General features: G+C 42.0%; 1 protein-coding gene across 1 annotated transcript in view; it reads right to left on the bottom strand.

Moving 5' to 3' along the window:
* Nucleotides 1-19958, bottom strand: part of CCND2 (cyclin D2) — a 39421-nt gene that overhangs the window by 6750 nt on the left and 12713 nt on the right. Inside the window, exon 4 of the mRNA XM_069101472.1 lies at nucleotides 10757-10902. Coding sequence (XP_068957573.1) covers nucleotides 10757-10902 — 146 coding nt within the window. The remainder of the gene's footprint in view (nucleotides 1-10756; nucleotides 10903-19958) is intronic.

Raw genomic sequence — 19958 nt, 5'->3', positions numbered from 1 at the left:
ACTACCCTCCAAAAAGCAAAAAAACAAAAAAACAAAAAAAAAAACAATTACAATATAGAGGAGGCATGGTTAGAAATAGTTCCTATAAAAAAAAAATCTGGATTTAGTGGACCAAACACTCAATATGGGACAGCTAGGTGGTAGGGTAGAACACTGGGCTTAAAATCAGGAAGATTCATCTTCATGAGTTCAAACACTTATAGCTATATGACCCGGGACAAGTCACTTACCCTCTGTGCCTACTTTTCCTCATCTGTAAAATGAGTTGGAGAAAGAAATGGAAAACCATGTCAGAATCTTTGCCAAGAAAAACAAACTGGGTCACAAAGAATCAAAAGAGAGATAATACTACTGCATATAAAATGGGCACATATCTCTATTTATATTGAATAATATTAGAGAGAAAGTCTCTTGTAGATAAAGGGAAGAAGCATTTATTAAGTGTTTTCTATACACCAAGCACTTAACAAATATTATCTCATTTTATCCTCAAAACTAATCTCATTTTATAGTTGAGGAAAGTAAGTCAGACAGAGGTTAAATGACCTGCCCAGAATCACACAGCTGTCTGAAACTGGATTTGAACTCAGTTTTTCTATTATCTACTTCTAGGGAAAGGGCTTTCTTTCTACTCCTTTATTATGGAAAGAATACTGTACTACTGGGTTCAAATCCTGCCTAAAGCAATTAGTGGCTGTGTGACCACGGATAAGAAGGGTAAGCAGTCCGAGTCTCAGTTTCTTCATCTGAAAAACAGGAGTAATTCCTTTAATCTTCCCTGCTGGAGAAGAGAAGGGAAGAATGTTTAAGTCAAGCCCTTGTAAACATTATGTAAAGGCTATAGAAATGTCAGACCATTATGAAGAACCTGTCTAGGAATCATGACTTACGTACTGCGGTAGTTTTTTCTGAGATGATGAATGGGGGGGGTATTGCTGGGCAAAACTCCAGAAGGCAAATCGTTATTTATTAGCTGGCATGTAGTACTGTTAAATGTTTAACCGCACCAACTGTAAACAGCCCTGATGGCAGTGACCCAGAGATCTTGCTGTTGAGGTGACAGAGAAACCAGTGCCAAAGCAGAGCAAAGAGAGGTTGGGGGGGACTGTCTAGGAGAATAGGTTGGTGGTTTCAAAGGATAGAGTGGAAGAAGTGAAGAGAATTAGAGAAAAGTAGATGTAACGCCATTCTAGGGATGAAGAAAGGTCTCTCGTCAGGAGCAGATATCCTACCAAAGGGAAAGAACTAGGAACGATGTGAGGGATTTATCAAGAGGAACATTTTGCTTGATATAAGAGAATTGTCCAGAAATGGAATGAACTGGTTTCTCCATCATGGAGATGTTCAAGTCAAGGATGGATGACGACTGTCCAGCTATGTAGAGAGGAGACTATTGTTCAAGTATGGATAGGCCAAGAGATGGTCTTCTAGTCCTTTCTAACTCTGAGATTCCATAATTTTAAGAGGAAAGTTCATGAGGTCTAAAGTTGGGGAAGGGGGAGAAAGTAGATACAAGTGGCTTCACTCTTCTGGGCCTCAGTTTCCCTATCTATAAAATAAGGGGGACAGAGGGGTTTAGATGATCTCTGATGAGGTCCCATCCAGCTCTGAATCCTAAGGAGAGAACACATCGTGATAGAATTTTCAAGCTATGGAAGGAGGCTTGGAGATTTAACATCCCTCCCTCCCTCATTTTAAGAGAAAAATTAAGAGGAGACGAAACTGGGATCAGAACTCAGGTCTCCTGATTCTCAGTCACGAGATTTATCTCTGCCTCTCTTTTGGCCTGCACATGTCAGCTTGGACAGGTGACATCTACAATGCTGGAGACTCAAGGCAACCTTCCAACTCTCATGATCTCAGACCCCTGCCCCCCAGCCCCATTCCCTTTTCACCTCACTCCCCCATCTCTCCCCCTTCCCTTCCCTCCCTAGGCTCAAAGCCCTGACAGCCATGATGTTTGTGATCTCTGGCTCATTACACGGGCTTCTCACTTCCTCCGCTTGCTGGCTTCCCCTCCGCCCATGAATGGGGATGACGGAACTTTACCATTAGCCCTCAGTGTTAACTGTGTCTCTTCATTGTCATCACACACGCACAGCACTCCACTGGGGAACAAAAACCTGAATAAACCCCCACAGCAGCTGCCAACTCGGGCAAAGACAACTTAGGAAACTCTTTTTTGGCCCTTTTCTTCCGAGGTTGATTGGCCTGACGTTCCCTTGCATACAAAATGTGGCCCAGGGGAAAAATAAGGCAGGAGAGAGAAACCTGGGACTCACTCTCCCCCCTCTTAACCAGCCCCATTCCTTCTGCCCCCATGCCCTCCAACTCCCCCCAAATCCACTAACATGCCTCAGGAGTCCAGAAAAACAACAACCGTGCCCTGTAGAAGCGTGCTCTGTGTGTATTCAATGAAAGGCTAACTATATTGGAGAAAAAAGGTCCCCTGAAAACCTTTTGGTAACCCATGTTTCCAAATGTCCTGAGACAATGAAAGAAACAGGGAGGGCCATTTCTAACATAATACACCACCCTTCAGCCTTGTGACAGATACACATCACAAAGGACGGGTAGGAATGAAGGGAGGCCTCTTGAAGGAGATATGAGGTTAGTCGATGGGGTGGCGATGATGACCTTAAATATCCTTGGGGATCACGGGTGGTCAGATTTCAAGAGCACTTTTTTTTTTGCTTTTTGGAGGGGGGAAGGCAGGGCAGTTGGGGTTGAGTGGTAAGAACACATTTTTGCCCCCTGCTGCTTTAGCTGCCAGAGTTCATGCACACTTACACACAGATATAACGTAATACTTTGATTTAAATATCTACATTTATTTATAAATATATGTGCACACACGTTATTGTTACTATTATTAACTGAAAGAACCGCAGAGCTCAACAACGGGCCAAGGTGGCATTAGAGAATGGCCTTTCTGAACAGCTACATTTATATAGTGTTTACCATGTGCCAGGCGCTGTAACGCTTTACCACACTGGTCACCCAATGATCGGAGGCAGCTTGAACTCAGGGCTTCCTTAGTACCATGTGCCTTGCTACCTCACCAAAGTCAAGTCAGTGTGACTTCTGGATTCAGACTTCCTTACATGCCTGACTAATGCTAAGTTACCTTTTCTCTATTAAAAAAAAAAAAAAAGGCCAAGGGTCCTTTCTCTTTCCATCTGGATAGCCAAAGTGCAGTGGTGTTCCATAATGGCAACAAAAGCAGCCTGAGGAATATCAGGAGCATCAATTTTCCTATGGCCCTCATTTTGCCTTGGGTGCAAACGAGGTCCATGACAAGGACATGTCCCTGAAGGAGTCGGGGTGAGTGGAAGGTCTAGTGTCCTTACTACAGAACCTCTGAAAATTCAGGGGTACCAAAGGACCCCGGTGACTGTCCAGTCCAACGCATGTTCCATACGCAAGCCTCACCCTGACAAGTTACTATCTAGCCTTGGCTTGAAGAACTCCAAGGACAGGAACCCACTGCTTCCGGTCCATTCTCCTTATGGATAGCTTTCATTGTGAGGAAGTCTTGCCTAATATCAAGAACTTAAATTTGCTTCTTTGCTGTTCTTCTTCCTCATCTATCCATGGTGGTTCTGCCCTCCAAACAGAACCCATCTAATTCCTCTTCCACACAAAAATCCTTCAGAGCCTTGATGGGAACTATCTGGTCTCACTGGAGTCTCATTTTCTCAAGGCTTATCAGCCCTAGTCCCTTACATGGCATGGGTTCAAGGCCCTATGCTATACCAATGGTCCTTCTCTGGCCTCTGGAGATGTGCTTCCTTAAACGGTGGCATCCAGAACTAAACCCAATATTCCAGAGGCAGCCTGACCAGGGTAGAATGCAGAGAGGTTACTGCTCCTTTATTTCTAGAAACTATGCCTTTCTTAAAGCAGCCCATGATCACATGCAGGTTTTGGTTACCACATTATAATGCTAACTCATAATGCTAGAACTTGGTGCTTGGAGTCAGGAAGATCCGATCTGCCCCAGAAACTTACTTAGCTGTGTGACCCTGGGAATATATCTTAAACATTCCCAGCCTCAGTTTCCTCATATGTAAAATAGGGATAATAATAGCTTCTACCCCCCACCCTAGGTGACTATGAGGATCAAATGAGACGAAATGCTTGGCAAATCTTAAAAGGCTTTTTATAAATGCTAGCTATTAGCTAATTATTATTGAGCCAAATTGAGATCCACTAAAACCCCTATATCATCTCCTGACCAAGACATTGCTGCCATATCTTCCCTACTGTGTATCTGTGAAGTTGACTTTTTGAACCCAAGTGTAATACTTTACATTTATCCCCATTAAATGCAACCTACTTAGATCTAGCCTGGTGCTTTAGCCTATCAAGATATTTTTGGATCCTGAATTTGTCATGTAGAACATTGGTTTTCCCTCTGTTTGGGGCTGTCTGTAATGGAAAGGTATGCCCTCCACAGCTAAAACCAAGTTATTGATTAAAAATGGCCTCAATAGTTCAAGGCCCACTACAGAGCCCCTTTTCCCCGCTCCACACAGTGAACTTTATTCAAGAGCTCCTGCCAAGCAGATACCACTGTTTGAAGGAGAGCCATATGACCAGGTCTGGATCCATTATCTTCTAGTTCACATTTCTCTCTTTCACAAGAACAGTATGAAGATGCTTTATCAAATGCTCCCCCCCCCCCCGAAATCAAGGCAAACTCTATACTCTCCCCATCTTCCAGTTATTAACCCTGTCAAAAAAGGGAATACAGCTAGTCTAACACGAGTTGATTTTTTAGAAAATGTCTTATTGATGACTTTTTAGGAAAAAAAAAAAAACCAGCAAAAACTCCATGACTTGCTCTTGATGAAGACATGCTGGATTTCTGTAATCACTGCTTCTTTTTCTTGATGTTCAATAGCCATCTCTTTAATGGGCTCTCCTAGCTTTTCCAGGAATTGAAATTAAGCTCCCAGTCTATTAAATCATGCTTTTATTCTCTTCCCTATATTTGGGAAAAAAAAAGGGGGGGGGGAGTCATTTACCCTTCTCCAGTCCTGTAGAACCTCTCCTATGATCCATAATTTTTCAAATATTGCTTGGTAACGACCCCAGCAATCACATCCACCAGCTTTTTTCAGTATGTGATTCATCCTTAAATCTAGTTCCTGTTTTTAGAACATTATTAGGTATAGGAAAAAACTACTTAAAATATAACATACCAAGAGACTTTTTATTCCTGATAAAACTGTCAGGCTTCTTACTTAGCTTTTCACTAGAATGAAATATTTCTTGTTTATTCTGGCAACCAGAGAGAGCCACAAAAGCCCAACTTTCCCACAGCTCCATTACTCCTTCATTTCAAAGAAAAGGAACTTGCTTCAGTTCTCTGAGGAAGTTAGGTGGTGCAGTGGACAGAGCACTGGGCCTCTAGTCAGGAAGATGTGAGTTCAAATTTGGCCCTATTTTCTTACTAAATGTATAACCCTGGGCAAGTCATTTAACCTCTGTTTGCCTCAACTGCAAAATGGAGATTATAATGGCACCTCCTTCCCAGGGTTGTTGTGAGGATCAATGAAATAATATTTGTAATGCATTTAGCACAATGCCCAGCTGCTACAGAAATCATTCCAAAGGTCCCTCTTCCAGGTCTAAAAAATCTGATACTGAGGTTAAGTTCTGAGATATTTTACAACACCCAGAGCACACCTAAAAGTTACCACGAGTAACATGCGACATTCAGAGCCATCAGTTAGAAACTGGGCGCCTGCTTCTCCTGATTGTGAGTCACCTGAGGGACATTACATTAAGCCCTCTCTACCTTCATCCTTTGTGCCCGAGTGAACATCAACCTGGAATAACGTCACAGAATCTCTAAGAAGCTCCATGTTCCGTATTTCTTGTGGTCTGCAATATATCTGTGCTCCTCTAATCAGGGCCCTCTTAGTGCTTAATTAGGAAACTCTGTGGAATTGTTCGGTTTCGTCGGGGTATTAGCCTTCTCTCTCCATCTACTTAAGGAGGTCCTTGAAAACACTGAAAGTTACCTTGCATTTCTTTGGTGTTCTCTCACAGCATAGAGAACTGTTAAGCACACTGAAGATGCTCAATATATAAATGTTGGGTGACTAATTTGGAAAAAACCCTTCTGAAGCTAAAATTTCCCCCATTTTAGGTGTTTACACTGTTCTTTCCTCCCCACCCCAACCATTAGATATTTATTTCCCCCCCCATCTCTTCCCCACTAGAAAAAGAAAAAAAACCTGTATGTTAAATAAGTATAGACAAAACAAATATTTGCTAGTACTATCATGTTGCTGTAGAAAAGCATCTTGCAAACCCATGGAAAATGGTGTACCTATGAGGTATAATCATTATTCTTTAATACCAGGCATACACAAATCCTAGCTTTTTACCCAAGACAGACTATTAAGCATGCCGGCCTCTAACTTCAATTGCCTCAAGTGACATCCTCTAGCACCACACACGTACAAGTAGTATAATTCAATAGTGGACTACCTTATCAACCACAATGGGCTGGACATACAGTGTTTATGAAGGGAAAGGGGTCCCACCCTTGAGCCAGCCAGAAGGACTGGACTGATCTGAATGTTGGAAACACCAATTTGTGATCCAACAGCAAATCCATTTATTAAGTACTAAATGTGGGCCAAGCACTGTACTAAGTGTTTTGTCCAGAAGGTGATGCCCATATGGAGCAAAAGAGAAGGTCAGAGAAAAGGGTTCAGTGCCAAATGAATCAAAGTGGGTCTCTGTGTGGAGAGAAGGGGATGTGGTATCAAAAGCCAAAACAAAACAAAACAAAACAATGCTTTGGGGTCAAACTCTAGATATAGGAGTGACCTTCTTAGCTTTGAAGATAGCAGGGCAAGAGTAGCTAGTTGCCTGTTTGATTGGAATCTGCACGGAAGAGAAGGAAAATTCAGGAAGCAATTAGTTAAGATTTATCAAAGATATCTCCAAGGAAAAGCAGAGTTATTTACCATTCTTAGTCTTTATTTCCTTACCTATGAAACAAGGGCATTGTAATAATTTCTTAAATCCTTTTAGCACTGAAATTCTGTGATTCTATAAACCTAATGCAGATATTAGTTTAATCAATAAAGAGCTGTCTACATGGTACTGGGGGTGTTTGGTTAATATTTTGGAGCTCATGTTACAAAACAAAACAAAAACCACCATCCACATAAAGGTTTTATTCCTGAAGAGGCTTCCTGGGTAGAACTTCAAACACCATCTTTGGTCTTCTGAGTCTTTATAAGCCTGTCTCTAAAACCAGGACAACAGAGAGATCGGGGTGGTCACCTGAGTCTCCCCTTCATGTGAAGTCACTGATTTCAGGGCCCAGGGTGCCCCAAGGCAGCCTGTTCCCAAACTAGAACATTCTCAAAGCCTTTGGTATGTTTGGAATGTGTCATGGTAAAGTTTTCCTGCATTCTTGCATGTTGTCATGGTGATTCTCAAGCCCTATTAAAGACAAATGTTCTCTCCATGTTTCCTGTAAACCAGTGGTTCTGAACCTGAGGTTTGTGAACTATTTTTTTTTCTTCTGATAGCTATATTTCAATGAATTGGTTTCCTTTGCAATTTTTTTTTTGCATTAAGAAAAATTATGTTCTGAGAAGGGTCCAAACATTGTATCAGATTGCCAAAGAGGTCCGTGACAAAAAAAAAGTTAAGAACCCCTGCTAGGTATCAAACAACCTTGGAAGCAAAATGATTCCTACACTGCACTAAGAAGAAAGCAGTTAGGTGACATGGGTTCTAATTCTGTTTTGTTTTTAACTAGCTGTGTGCCTTTGGGCAAGTCACTACACATCTCTAGGCTTTGGCAACTCCATCTCAAAAATGAAGGGCTGGAGAAGATGGTTGTTAGTAGTCAGAAATTCTAAAACATTCTTTCAATGACTGACATGACCTCAAGGGATGTGATTCATCACACTTCGTCATATGGGCTGAAAGCAAAAGCCGACTCCCTGAAAAAAAGTACTTTGGGGATACAAAAAGAGGAAAAAAAAGAAATGAGTGTTTATAACAATGTTATGAAGATAATACTCCTTGATTTGTCTGGATGGGGGGCATCTCCTAGTGAGCTGAGCCTATGCCTCAACCCCATTTGAGTCAAAGTCAAGTAAAACCAGTGGCTTTTCACTGGTCCTCATAATTAAGAGTCTATGTTAAAGATGATTGCTGACCAAGCAGAAAAAACTGCCCACTCTGTATTAAGTTTTAGAAGGAGAAATAATTGCCACTCTTGCTCTCTCTTTCCCTCTTTTGACAGCTAGGCTTGGGACTCAAACAGGTATTCCATGGACTGTCCACCTATATATGGTGGCTATATGTGACAGTGAGTCCATGTGCTTGTCTCAGTGAACCTGAGACTGGATTTGAAGTCTCTGGCTGCCTGTCCTGCTTTGCATTTCCCTCTTTAATCATGGGTGACCCAACAGTGATCTTGAGATTGATGTTTCTATAGCCTTGGCAGCTACTCCTTAGGCTTGGGAGTTCTGGAATTGGGTGCTATCGGTACTTAGGAAGTATTCCCTTTTAGGAGGAGGTGATCACATTCAAGAGAAAGTGCTGTGTGTGTGCCTGGCTGGCCAGAAGATCTAGAACATGAAAAGTCACTGGACAGTCCATATGGAGAGTTCAACAGTCACACAAGCCTCCTGGAAGTCTTTCTTTCCTACCTCCTGGTCTTCTATAATGGAGGCAATATTTGTGTTTTTAAGTAAGTTTTAATGCAGGTGTACGAGCATTTCTTTTGCAGTGGGACAGAAAGCTAGCTATACTGAGCCTGATATCTACTACTTTGCACAATAAGTAACTGTTCTAGTAAAGATCTTATTAATATTTTTTGGGGGAGACAGCTCCTGAGACACACCTAAGAAATTTTTATCTGGGGCTCCAGGGTATGGGCCTAAAGAGCCAGATGAGCCTGCTTTCCCCTTTGTTTTGGTTTTTGTCTTTTTGGAGGGGGGAAGGCAGGGCAATTGGGGTTAAGTGACTTGCCCAAGGTCACACAGCTAGTAAGAGTTAAGTGTCTGAGGCCACATTTGAACTCAGGTCCTCTCGAGTCCAGGGTTGGTGCTCTATTCTCTGTGCCACCAACTTACCCCCCCCCCCCACGCTTTCCCTTTTGGAGTGATGTTCCTGAAGGAATGACCCTGATTTACATGAATCCAGAGCTGAGGACTCTTATGGGAGACCCTTCTCCTTCTCCCCAACATAATATGCAAGTGACAATAGTATAACATTTTGTTCTGTATAACAAGTTATTACCTAGCACTTACATGTGTGTGTATGTGTCCCAAAAGTCTTAGCACAGGCTCAAAACTTTTGTAACCTCATGAATATAAATGCTACAGACTTACAAAAACACCATTTGAAAGCTTATTTGTTTCCTTTAAACTTCTTTAGTTTCATGCATTTTGAATAATGGAGTTTAATTTTAAAGACAGCATGCCCTGTCATTATGCATTGAATATTCTGTATGACACTTTCTCAAAGTGATGAATCAGCAGAGGAGAGTCCTTGTTTGACCAACTTGGTCACCTGCTCTTCCTTCATTAGAATGTTTCCTCCCAGGGTGGCTAGGTGGTGCAGTGAATGGAGCACTAGCCCTGGAGTCTGGAGGACCTGAGTTCAAATCCTGCCTCAGACACTTTACACTTACTAACCATGTGACCTTGGACAAGTCACTTAACCCCAATTTCCCTGCCCTCCCCCCCCAAAGCAAAAAGAAAAGTTTCTTTGGGGGTCATATCAGATGTTGTGTATGTGTCAAAAATCTCACTTTTTTTGGTGACCTTCAGCTAGAACCACAAATGTAATCTTTTCAGTCATTGAGAATCTACTAATAAAATTTTTTACCAAGTCTCAGAAAATCAATTACAGTGATTGATGATAGTGGTTTTGTGGGATTTTAATAAAAAATGTCAATTTTAAAAATTGACAAATCCCAAAAATATTAAAAATCCCTCCCCTCCCACTTTTGATAATGAATGAGTAACACCAATATCTCTATTCTATAGATATATAAGTTAAGAAGCTGAAGGAATCACTTACCTAGGGTCACACAGCAAGACAATTACCAGATCTTCTAAGTTTTGAGTTCAAAGCTCTTTTTGCCTAAACCATGTTGAAGAGCTGCCCAGTTTCCCATACCTACCCATAATCTCATGCTTCACCTCATTACACTCTAAATTAATACTACAGGACCTCAATTTGGCTGAAAGTTGTGGTCCTAAAAGGTTAAGAATTGATCATATTTCTGCAAAGTAAATTATGTGTACTAATAAAGCTGGTCATTTAAAGGAAACCTTTTGTGAAACGAATAAATCACTTGTCAACTGATCTGTTTTGTTAAGTATAGTAAATGGTTGTATATAAAGATGATGAGTTTCCTATCATTTGAGGTATTCAAACATAATCTGTACAGCCACTTGTCTGAGCTATTGTAAAAAAGGGTCCATACTTGGGGAGGATTAGACTGGATTAGATATATTCCTTCTAGCTCTGAGATGCTATGATTCATACATGTATATATGCCAAGTTTTCTTAAAGTGGAACATGACTCTAAAACACAAAAGATGCCGTTTCAATCATACCACTTTCTATATCCATCTTTACAAGAAGGAAAAAAATATAAAAGTCCACTCAACTTGTGAGGATCAAACCAAACTTTCATTTCCCTGTGTAAGAAAAAGAGAAATTCCCAGACTTTGGGGATGGGGAAAGATTCACATACCACATCTGTATTTGTAATCTTCGCCAACAGCTCTGTGAGATGCTCTGAGAGGGAGTTGTCCTCACTGTCAAGCTGGAGACCACAGATGGCTGCTCCCACACTTCCAGTTGCAATCATCGAGGGTGGGTACATGGCAAAGTTAAAGTCTGTGCATGATGAGAAAGTGCAAAGAGATATTAGGATGCAGGAAGAACTTGGGGGAGGAAGACATATTAAAACCGTTTTCGTATGTACTGGTGGGGGGGCTCAACAAAGCCAACCCCAACAGACTTTATTGAGCAAGATGGGCTGGGGGGGGAGGGTCATGTGAAAAAAATGGAATCTTGTCCAATGGGCTTCTCCCTGCCTTTGGAGCCTTCTACCCGCAAGCACCTGGTTTGGAATCCCAGTTCTGCCCCCTGGGTGACCTTAAGCAAATCACTTCATTTCCCAGGGCCTTAACTGACTTCTATGTTTAAAAAAAAAAAAAGAGGGGTTCAGTTAACAAACTCTAGGGTCCCTTTCAGTTCTCCATGCTATGAACAGTCTAGATATTTCCTGGTATCCAGTACAGTGAGTCTGCTATTATTGATAAGGGGATGGAAGAACAATGGGAAGATGGAGAAGACGTACAACTTGTCCAAGAGGCCCCCAACTGAGCTAGAGGAGAACCCAAGATCTTCTATGCCTATCCCCAAAGTTGCAATCACTCATTCTACGCCTTCTCCATAAAGATTAGATGGAAGAATGTGAGTCTTTCTACGTGAGCAGCAAGAATTAATGTGTTTAATTTTACAGAAGAAATAAGAACTCTAGGGAAGGGAGCAGTAGGGGACCCTACATCAATAATCAACTAACACCTACTATGTGCCAGGTACAAAGAATAAAAACAATTCCCACTCACAGTGAGCTCACGTTCTAATGGAGGAAACAAGTACTATGTATCTATCTACCCACATACATATCATATTTATACATATATACATATGGCTTTATGCACATGCACATTTACTACATGTACTATACTATATGGCTGGTTAGATATATTGAGTCATAAGGTGTTATTATATACCCTTACTAGAATGTAACTGCATTTAGGGCAGGGCCTATTGTATTTCCATTGTTTAGACCTACACTTAACATGGTAAGTGTTTAATAACTGATTTCTTATTGATTGATTCTATGATACTATATATATAGATACTATATAATACATATAGCATAAATATAAAGTTAATAAGCACAAAGTAGTTTGGGATGGAAGCTATTAGTAATTGGGGTAGTGGTGGTGGTGGTTTGATAATCAGGAAAGGTTTTGTGCAGCCTGACCTGCAGCTTAAAGGAAGAGGACTTAAGAGTGAATTTAAGGAATGCACATGCATTTCAGTCATGGGGAAGAATGGCCAGTGCAAAGACAGAGGAAGAAGGTGAGTATTATGTGTGAGGAACTGGGGGAAGGCCAAGTTGGCTGGATCACAGGGTGAAGGAGGGAAAGCTGTGTCCAATGAGGTTGGAAAAAAAAAAATTGCAATCACTTTTCCTGACGTTCTGCAGTGAGTACCTCCAACACTGGGGCATAGAATGGTGGTCATGGAAGGTGATTTTGGTTTGGAAACATGCTTCAGATCAGGATGAATTTGATTGATTTAATTATGGTTCCAGAGCTGGAGAGGGGGAGGTTGCATCAGCAGGTAGTAAGAGGCCAGTGTGTAGGTGAAGCATGGCTGGTTAGATATATTGAGTTATAAGGTGTTATATACCCTTACTAGAATGTAAGTGCATTTAGGGCAGGGCCTATTGTATTTCCATTGTTTAGACCAGCATTTAACATATGGTAAGCATTTAATAACTGATTTCTTATTGATTCATTCATTTAGGAATCTAGGTGTTCTAAGTCAGTACAACTTCCCCAAAACTAACATCTTATCCACTGAATCTCAATTACTAGTATTCTAAGGGCAGACTCCTAGATGCTTCACTCCAATTCAAATCAGCCATTCAACATTTACTAAGTGCTTATTAAGTATAAGTCTCCAGAAGGCCTCCAATCCCAACCCTTAAATAGTTGATTAATTCTACTAGGTGGGGAGGAGGCAAGGACATTCTTGAGTACACAGAGATTAAGTATTTTTAAGGTAAGGCTATTGATAGGGTAAAGGAGAGTTTTTAAAGAACAACAAAAGCTTGCTAATTTCAGGAAGACCAGGGAGAGCTTCCTATAGGTTGAAGTGGTAGCCATGTTCTAAATCATGACTCCTCCATGTCCTAGCCCTCTTATCCTTCTTAAGAAAATACTGCAGGAGGCGGCTAGGTAGCGCAGTGAATAGAGCACTGGCCCTGGAGTCAGGAGGACCTGAGTTCAAATGTGACCTCAGACACTTGACACACTTACTAGTTGTGTGACCTTGGGTAAGTCACTTAACTCCAAATGCCCTCCAAAAAGCAAAAAAATACTGCAGGAAAATTTAGGTCTTCAGCATCCTCTGAAACTCTGATAACTTTAATTATATTTATATTAGTCACATTTTACATTAAATAATAATGATATTTACATAGTAATTAACATATATTACCTCATTTGAGCTTTACAACACCTGTGGTGAGGTTAAGTACTATGGATATAATTATCCCCATTTTACAGATGAAGAAACTGAAGCTCACAGAGTTAAAGGACTTGCCCATGACTGTACCTATATTAAATATCAGTGTCAGGGCTTAAACCCAGGTCCAGCTGCCTCTCTACTATGATACCAGGTTATGCAACATTTTCAGGTGTATAGAAGGTCTTTTCTTCCTAACAACTCTTATTATCGTCCCCAAATAAGAGGAATGAAGCAATTTGTCTACCAAAATTCCCTCAAAGAGAAAGTACAGGAACCAGGATGAAAGCCTGCCTGTCTCCAGATTCAGAATCTAGAGTTCCTTTCTCAAAGCTAATATATAATACAACCTCTAGGCTCCATTGCTTTTCCTTCACCTATGCTGATCTAGATAACAGGTCTTTCCCCCTTTCCACCTTCTTTGCCCACTTAAAGTTTACTATGGTCTTGGATAAAAACTGCACCATCCACCCTTCCAACCTGTTCCCTTCCCCCTCTGCCGTGCCAAGCTGGATGAAAGAGTGCCCCTGCCCCCATTTAGCTCTGCTGTAGGTCTGCTTCCACATAGGTCACATGAGAGTGTTTCTCTGCCCAATAACCTCGTTAGCTCCCCTCTGTGTCATTCACAATGCAAATGAGACAGACATCTGAGACCCATGGAGGCCTCTGGCTGGAGGCAGGGAGAAGAGAAACTAACACAGGCCCTTCCCTTGCTTCTGCCACAAGCCCCAGAGCTCACAAATGCCTGGACTTCACTGTGTAACAAACTGATGATTTGTATGATCAGCTCCTATTAATTACATATTAATTGACTGACTGAAGAAGGAATTCTGGAGAAAGCATGGAGCAAGAAAGTTGAAATATATTGCCCAAATTAATTTTTTATTAATTGAGGGAGTTGTAAAAAGAGGCTAGGCTGTCCCCAAGATGGGCATTTAACCTGTTAGCTACAAAGCATGGGGTTCATGCTGGCCAAACTGTGTATGAATATTCTGAATCCCAGGAGAAATGTGAGCCCCTCAAGGGCAAAATCTTTTTTTGTCTTTCTCTGTATCCTTAGCCCTAAGTACAATGCCTTCGTACAAAGGAAGTGCTTGATAAATGTTTGTTGACTGACTGGCACGGCTTCTTTATGGTCAATCTTATACCTGGATAAACAGAAACTGTCTGATGCTGGGGCAGATTTTTCTAGTCGTTCAGGTCATTGCTGGTCTCCAACCAGCCAGCCCTCTCCAAAAAAAGTAATCAGTCCCCTCTGGACAGATGTTCTTTTGCTCTCTGGATGACAGGCTACCCACAGGGGATTTAGGGCAGGAAATGGAAAAGGAGCCAAAGAAATGACTAAGAGGCAAAAATCCTTGGAAATCTTCACAGGCTCACAAAGTTTGCCACTATGGGGTGTGAGGGCACCCAAGCTGGCAGCATGGCGTAAGAGAAAGAACACTGAACTTAGAATATGAAAAACTTTTAAGAACTCATCTGGTTACCCCCTAATCGATGGGCATCCCCCTGGTTTCCAATTCTTTGCCACCACAAAAAGAGCTGCTATAAATATTTTTGTACATATAGATTTTTTTCCCTTTTTCTTTGACCTCTTTAAGGTACAGACTTAATAGTGGTACCTCCGGGTCAAAGGGTATGCCCAGTTTTACAGATCTTTGAGCATAGTTCCAAATTGTTCTCTAAAATGGCTGGACCAGTTCACCACTCCACCAACAGTGCAAAGAATTTAAGAATTTTAATCCCGCTTTACCACTTATGAGCCAGTAGGCCAATGTCCTGGGGTTGCAGGAAGAATATTCCATTGGGAATTAGGAGACCTGGATTCTACTTCTCTCTATCACTAAATGTGTGCTCTGGGGGCTGTCACTAGTCTTCCAACTGAAAAAAAAAATGTACTTAAGACTTGTAAAATTTCATCTTTTTACCTTAGGTAGCCTCAAGATAAACACAAAAATGAATTCTCAATGGAAGATGGCCCAATCAGAAGGGCCACCCCTTAAAACAGAAGAGTATCTTTACCAGATTGAGGGAGAAAAAAAAGATAAAAAAGATAGAACTCTAACCCGTTATTTCCTAGATCATGGCTGGGGGTCTTACTGTCTTTCATAAAAGCAGTTCACTTAAACGCCTCACCCCCCCCTCCCAAAACAACCCAAATCAAAACTCCTTCAGTTATAAGGCACTTGACAAGCATTATCAGGTTTGACCCTGGTCACCATCCCCCCCAAGGTCAGCAGCACTTCCTGGCCTCAGACTAATCCAGAAACCCTTGCTCTCTGCAGAGTCTCAATGAAGAAAAGAGCCCTTCCCCTCAGTACCTGTGTGCATCCTAACTCTCACCTGTGATTCCTTAGATGGGGACTCTGAAGGCAGGATGACATTAGCTACCCTCAAACAGGCCAGAGAAACCACAACACGGGACACATGGAAACATTCCAAGGGGCCTTGGGCAAAGCGCCAACTAGCAGCTTAATATTAGAAGCTTCCTTAGTCAGAAAGAATGGGATGATGTAATAAATTGTGGGGTAGTTCAGATGGTTGAGTTCAGAGAAAAGAGAGTTCAGTGTGAGCTGGAATAATCTGAGATTTTGTGGAAGAGGGACTTGAGTAGGATTTGATAGAGAGGAGGGATGAACCCACACCAGCCAAGCTTGGAAGGCAGGGCATGCATGGGGGGCCAGGAAGGGTGGATACAAAGGGAAAGGGGGCTCAAGAACGCCTCCACCCCATTCTACCATTCTACCACCCCATTCTATCAACAAGCATTTTATTAAATGCCAACTGCTGGGGATCCAAATTCAAAGAAGGGAACCATTCTTATTCTCAAGGTCCTCTCCTCCCAAGCTTCTGCAACTCAATGGGAATGAAAGGAGGAAATGTTTCATAAAGCTCTGGGGTCAGAGTGAGGTTTCGCTCCTGATACAAAATTCCTCTTCAGGGTCGACAAGAGTACACAGATACATACCTTTAGGGGATCTCAGGTTGGGGGTGGGGGCAGGAGGGAGGCACACTCTACCATCTCTCACCCTTCTGAAATGTATACAGAAATGGCCCAAAGAGAAGTTAGGGGACTTTCCCTCTGCTCCTCCCCCCCAATAAATGGGTGAAGAATTTCCTATTTACCTCCCATTTACCTCTGGGAGTAGAGCATGAATCTTCCCTAGGATCTGGAGGGGTGTGGGTAAGGGGGTGGAGGTAGGGAACTCTCTAGCACGTTTCTGAGTTTTAATCAGTTCAGGCCATCAGAACTCATAGAATGGAGAAGTAATTACTAGGGAAATTAATTACTTGGGAAATATATATTGAAGCATGACTTTCTTTAGATCAAAGGTTCTTGGTATGTGTGCATACATGTGAGAGAGAGAGAGAGAGAGAGAGAGGGATGGACTCCTCTGGTAGTATGATGTAGCTATAAACCCCTTCTGGGGATAATTTTTAAATGCAAAAAATGAAATCTATAGTATTGCAAAGGAAACCCATTATATTGCAATAGTTATCAAAACACATTGAAAACCCCCCAAAAGAACCCAAGTTCACCAACTGCAGGTTAAGAACCTCTGTGGTCTAAATGAAATGCCAATTTATTAGTGTGTATGAGGGTGGGAGTAAGGGTGGAGCTGAGAAGGGAGAGAGACTTCTGGCTTTAGGTGGGGGTTGGATCAGATTCCTTTCAGGTCTTTTCCAACTTTAAGATGTGAGTTTAGGGACACTGAGCACCTCAGGGAAGGAGGGCCCTGCAACTTAGTTAATATCTGTGTCAAGGTCATAAGGAGAACTCCGGGGTTCTTACTAATCATATTACAAGGAATCTAAGCAGCTAGTAGATAAGACAGTACAGTAGACAGACTTGAGTTCCAGTATGGCTTTAGACACCATGGGAAGGGGGCACTGAACCTCTGTCTTCCTGTTTTCTCATCTGTAAAATTAGAGTAATAATAGTACCTACCTCCTGCAGTTGTATTATGAGGACAACATGAGATAATAGTTGTAAAGTGCTTTGTAAATCTTAAAGCATTTTCTCAATCTTAGCTATTAATATTAGAAAGGACTCTGCCTTAGAAAGCTCAGGCAGCACCTGTGAAGGAGGGTCAGGATTTCTGATTGGCACGTGGAAGCTTTGCAGCCCTCAACAGCGCCAGGTCCTTCCAGAACTGCCATCTGCCCTCTCTGCAGACCCCCTCCTGCTCAGCCAGGAAGCAGGCCTTCCCAGTGCCAGAGGACACACCATCACCACCTACACCCCGGGACAACTGTGAACCTTCTTCTTATCACCTGCCTCCCTCTGGACCTCAATGAGATTAGAGCCTCATTCTCCATCTCCCTCTCTACTCCAACTTCTGTCCTTATATCACAGGACCCCAACATACACACTGATGTTCCCAACTACCTCTAACTTCCCTGTTCCTCAGTCTCCTCATCTCCCATGACCTGTTCCTCCATTCCACTTCAGCTGCACACAGGATGGCCATAATCTTCATCTTACCACCACCCAGAGGCGTTTTAATTCTATCTTATGAACTCTGATATACCTTTAACTAATCAAAACCTTTTATTATTCCCTATATCTTATGAACCCTAACTCTGCTCTCCATTCCCATTTCAACCCTAGTACTTTCCTAGGCTATCACCCCTGCCCTTCCCTGGCTTACCCTCTCCTGCTCCCTTTCTAATCTTAACCTTTTGGTAAACCCATTGTAACACTACATCCCTCTACTCTCAAAACTTTTGCCCCTTTGTTCTCATGCTTTTGCAACTATGCTGATGGGGCACAGTGCAAATATTTATTATCTCATTTCAATTAGGCCCTCACTGCAGCAAGGCAATTAAACCGTATTATTTTATTTATTATTATCTCCCCAATCAGTTAGCTATGCCACTCACCCCAGCTCCTTCTGACCTCCAGAGCACCTGTTTCCCACACTTTCCCAGATGCCTCATAAATGAAGGAATATAAAGATGAAAACTTTTATTAAGGGCCAGAGCTAACCCCTTTAACAATGTTTTCTCATTTGAGTCTCAAAACAATCCTGGGAGGTAGGTGCTATTATTTTTCCCATTTTACAGGGAGGGACTTGCCCAGAGTCATATAGCTAAGTAAGTATCTAAGGCCACATTCCTGACTCCAGGCCCAGCACTCTATCCACTGTGCCCCTAGCTACTTGTAGGCAGTCTAAAAAGATTGAGACCATTTGCTCAGAGCTCCCTTTTCTCTGCTTCTCCTCATTTCACATCCTTCTGACGATATTTCCCACTATTTTCTCCTTTCCTCTGTAAGTCTCCAGCAAGGCTATTATGAAGGTAGATCTCCATAGGTATACCCCCCATCCCACGGTTCTGTCTTCTCTAGGAGATAGCTCTCCATTTCCATTTCTCCTTATCTGCTGCTCTCCTGCTGCCTACAAACATGCCCATGTCCTCCCCAGCCTTAGAAAACCCTCACTTCATCCTTCTCTAAGCCCTCATCGTTCTCAACTGACTCTCTCCAGACTCTGAAATCACTGTGTATCTTTTCTCTGGACTTTTCTGACACTGCTCTCTCTCAGGTCGATTTTTAATCTGGTCTTGCCTACTGCTTAAATTTTGTTGTTGAGGATCTTTATCCACGTGATGACAAGGCTCTGTCCTGAACCCTCTTCTCTTTCTCTCTTTTATCTCAATTGGGGATCTCCGTGGCTCCAATGGATTCTATTATTTCTATTCAAGCTCTTAGATTTGAGCTTTGGTCCCAAAGCTTTGCTGCTCAAAGCCCTGGGTTAAGGGCTGGGAATACAGATGCCAACTGCCAAGTGGATATATGCCAACCCAGATGTTCTAGAGACATCTCAAGCTCAACCTCTCCAAAATGGAACTTACTGACTTTCCTCTGAAATTCTCTTATTTTTCAAAATAATAGGGGCACCACCATTCTTTGAGTCACCCAGGTTCACAACCTTAGTGTGGTCCTTGACTCTCACTTAACACATACATCTAATCAGTTAACAAATTTTGTCATTTCTACCATCTACGACCATATAGCTCTTTCTCTCCATTCACACAGCCATCCCCCTTAGCTTGGGTCCTCATCATTTCTTGCATGAATACTGCAATAGCCTTCTAGATGGTCTCCTTGCTAAATCTCCCCTCCATTCCAATCCATCCTCTACAGATAGAGATACATCCTCTATCTGCCATCATAATCTTCCTTAAATGTAGGTTTGACCATGTGGCATTCCTACCCAACAAACTCCACTGGCTACCTGTTCATGACCTTCAGGATCACTCTAGGATAAAATATGAGGTCTACTGCATCTTGACAATCCATCCCCTTATTACCTTGCCAAATTTTTTTTACACTTTTACTCTCCTTTAAAAAAAACCCTGTAGGTGAGTCATCCTGGCCTATGTGCTGTCCCCCAGCACTCTATTTTCCACATCCAAGTCTTTCAATTGGCTGTTCACCTTTTTGAAACCCTAACTCCATCCTATAAGAGAATTAAAAAAAAAAAATTGAGGGGTGGCTAGGTGGTGCAGTGAATAGAGTTCTGGTCCTGGAGTCAGGAGCACCTGAGTTTGGATCAGGCCTCAGACACTTAACACACACAAACAAAAAACCTAGCACTTAACACACGCAAACAAAAAAC

This window comes from Petaurus breviceps, unplaced genomic scaffold (genome assembly GCF_028583685.1).
Source record: "Petaurus breviceps papuanus isolate PSGF00001 unplaced genomic scaffold, PetGlider_PUasm1.0 470, whole genome shotgun sequence".
In the NCBI taxonomy this organism is placed as follows: Eukaryota; Metazoa; Chordata; class Mammalia; order Diprotodontia; family Petauridae; genus Petaurus; species Petaurus breviceps.
The sequence above is the reverse complement of the archived record's forward strand: the minus strand, read 5'-3'. Positions and strand labels throughout refer to the sequence as shown.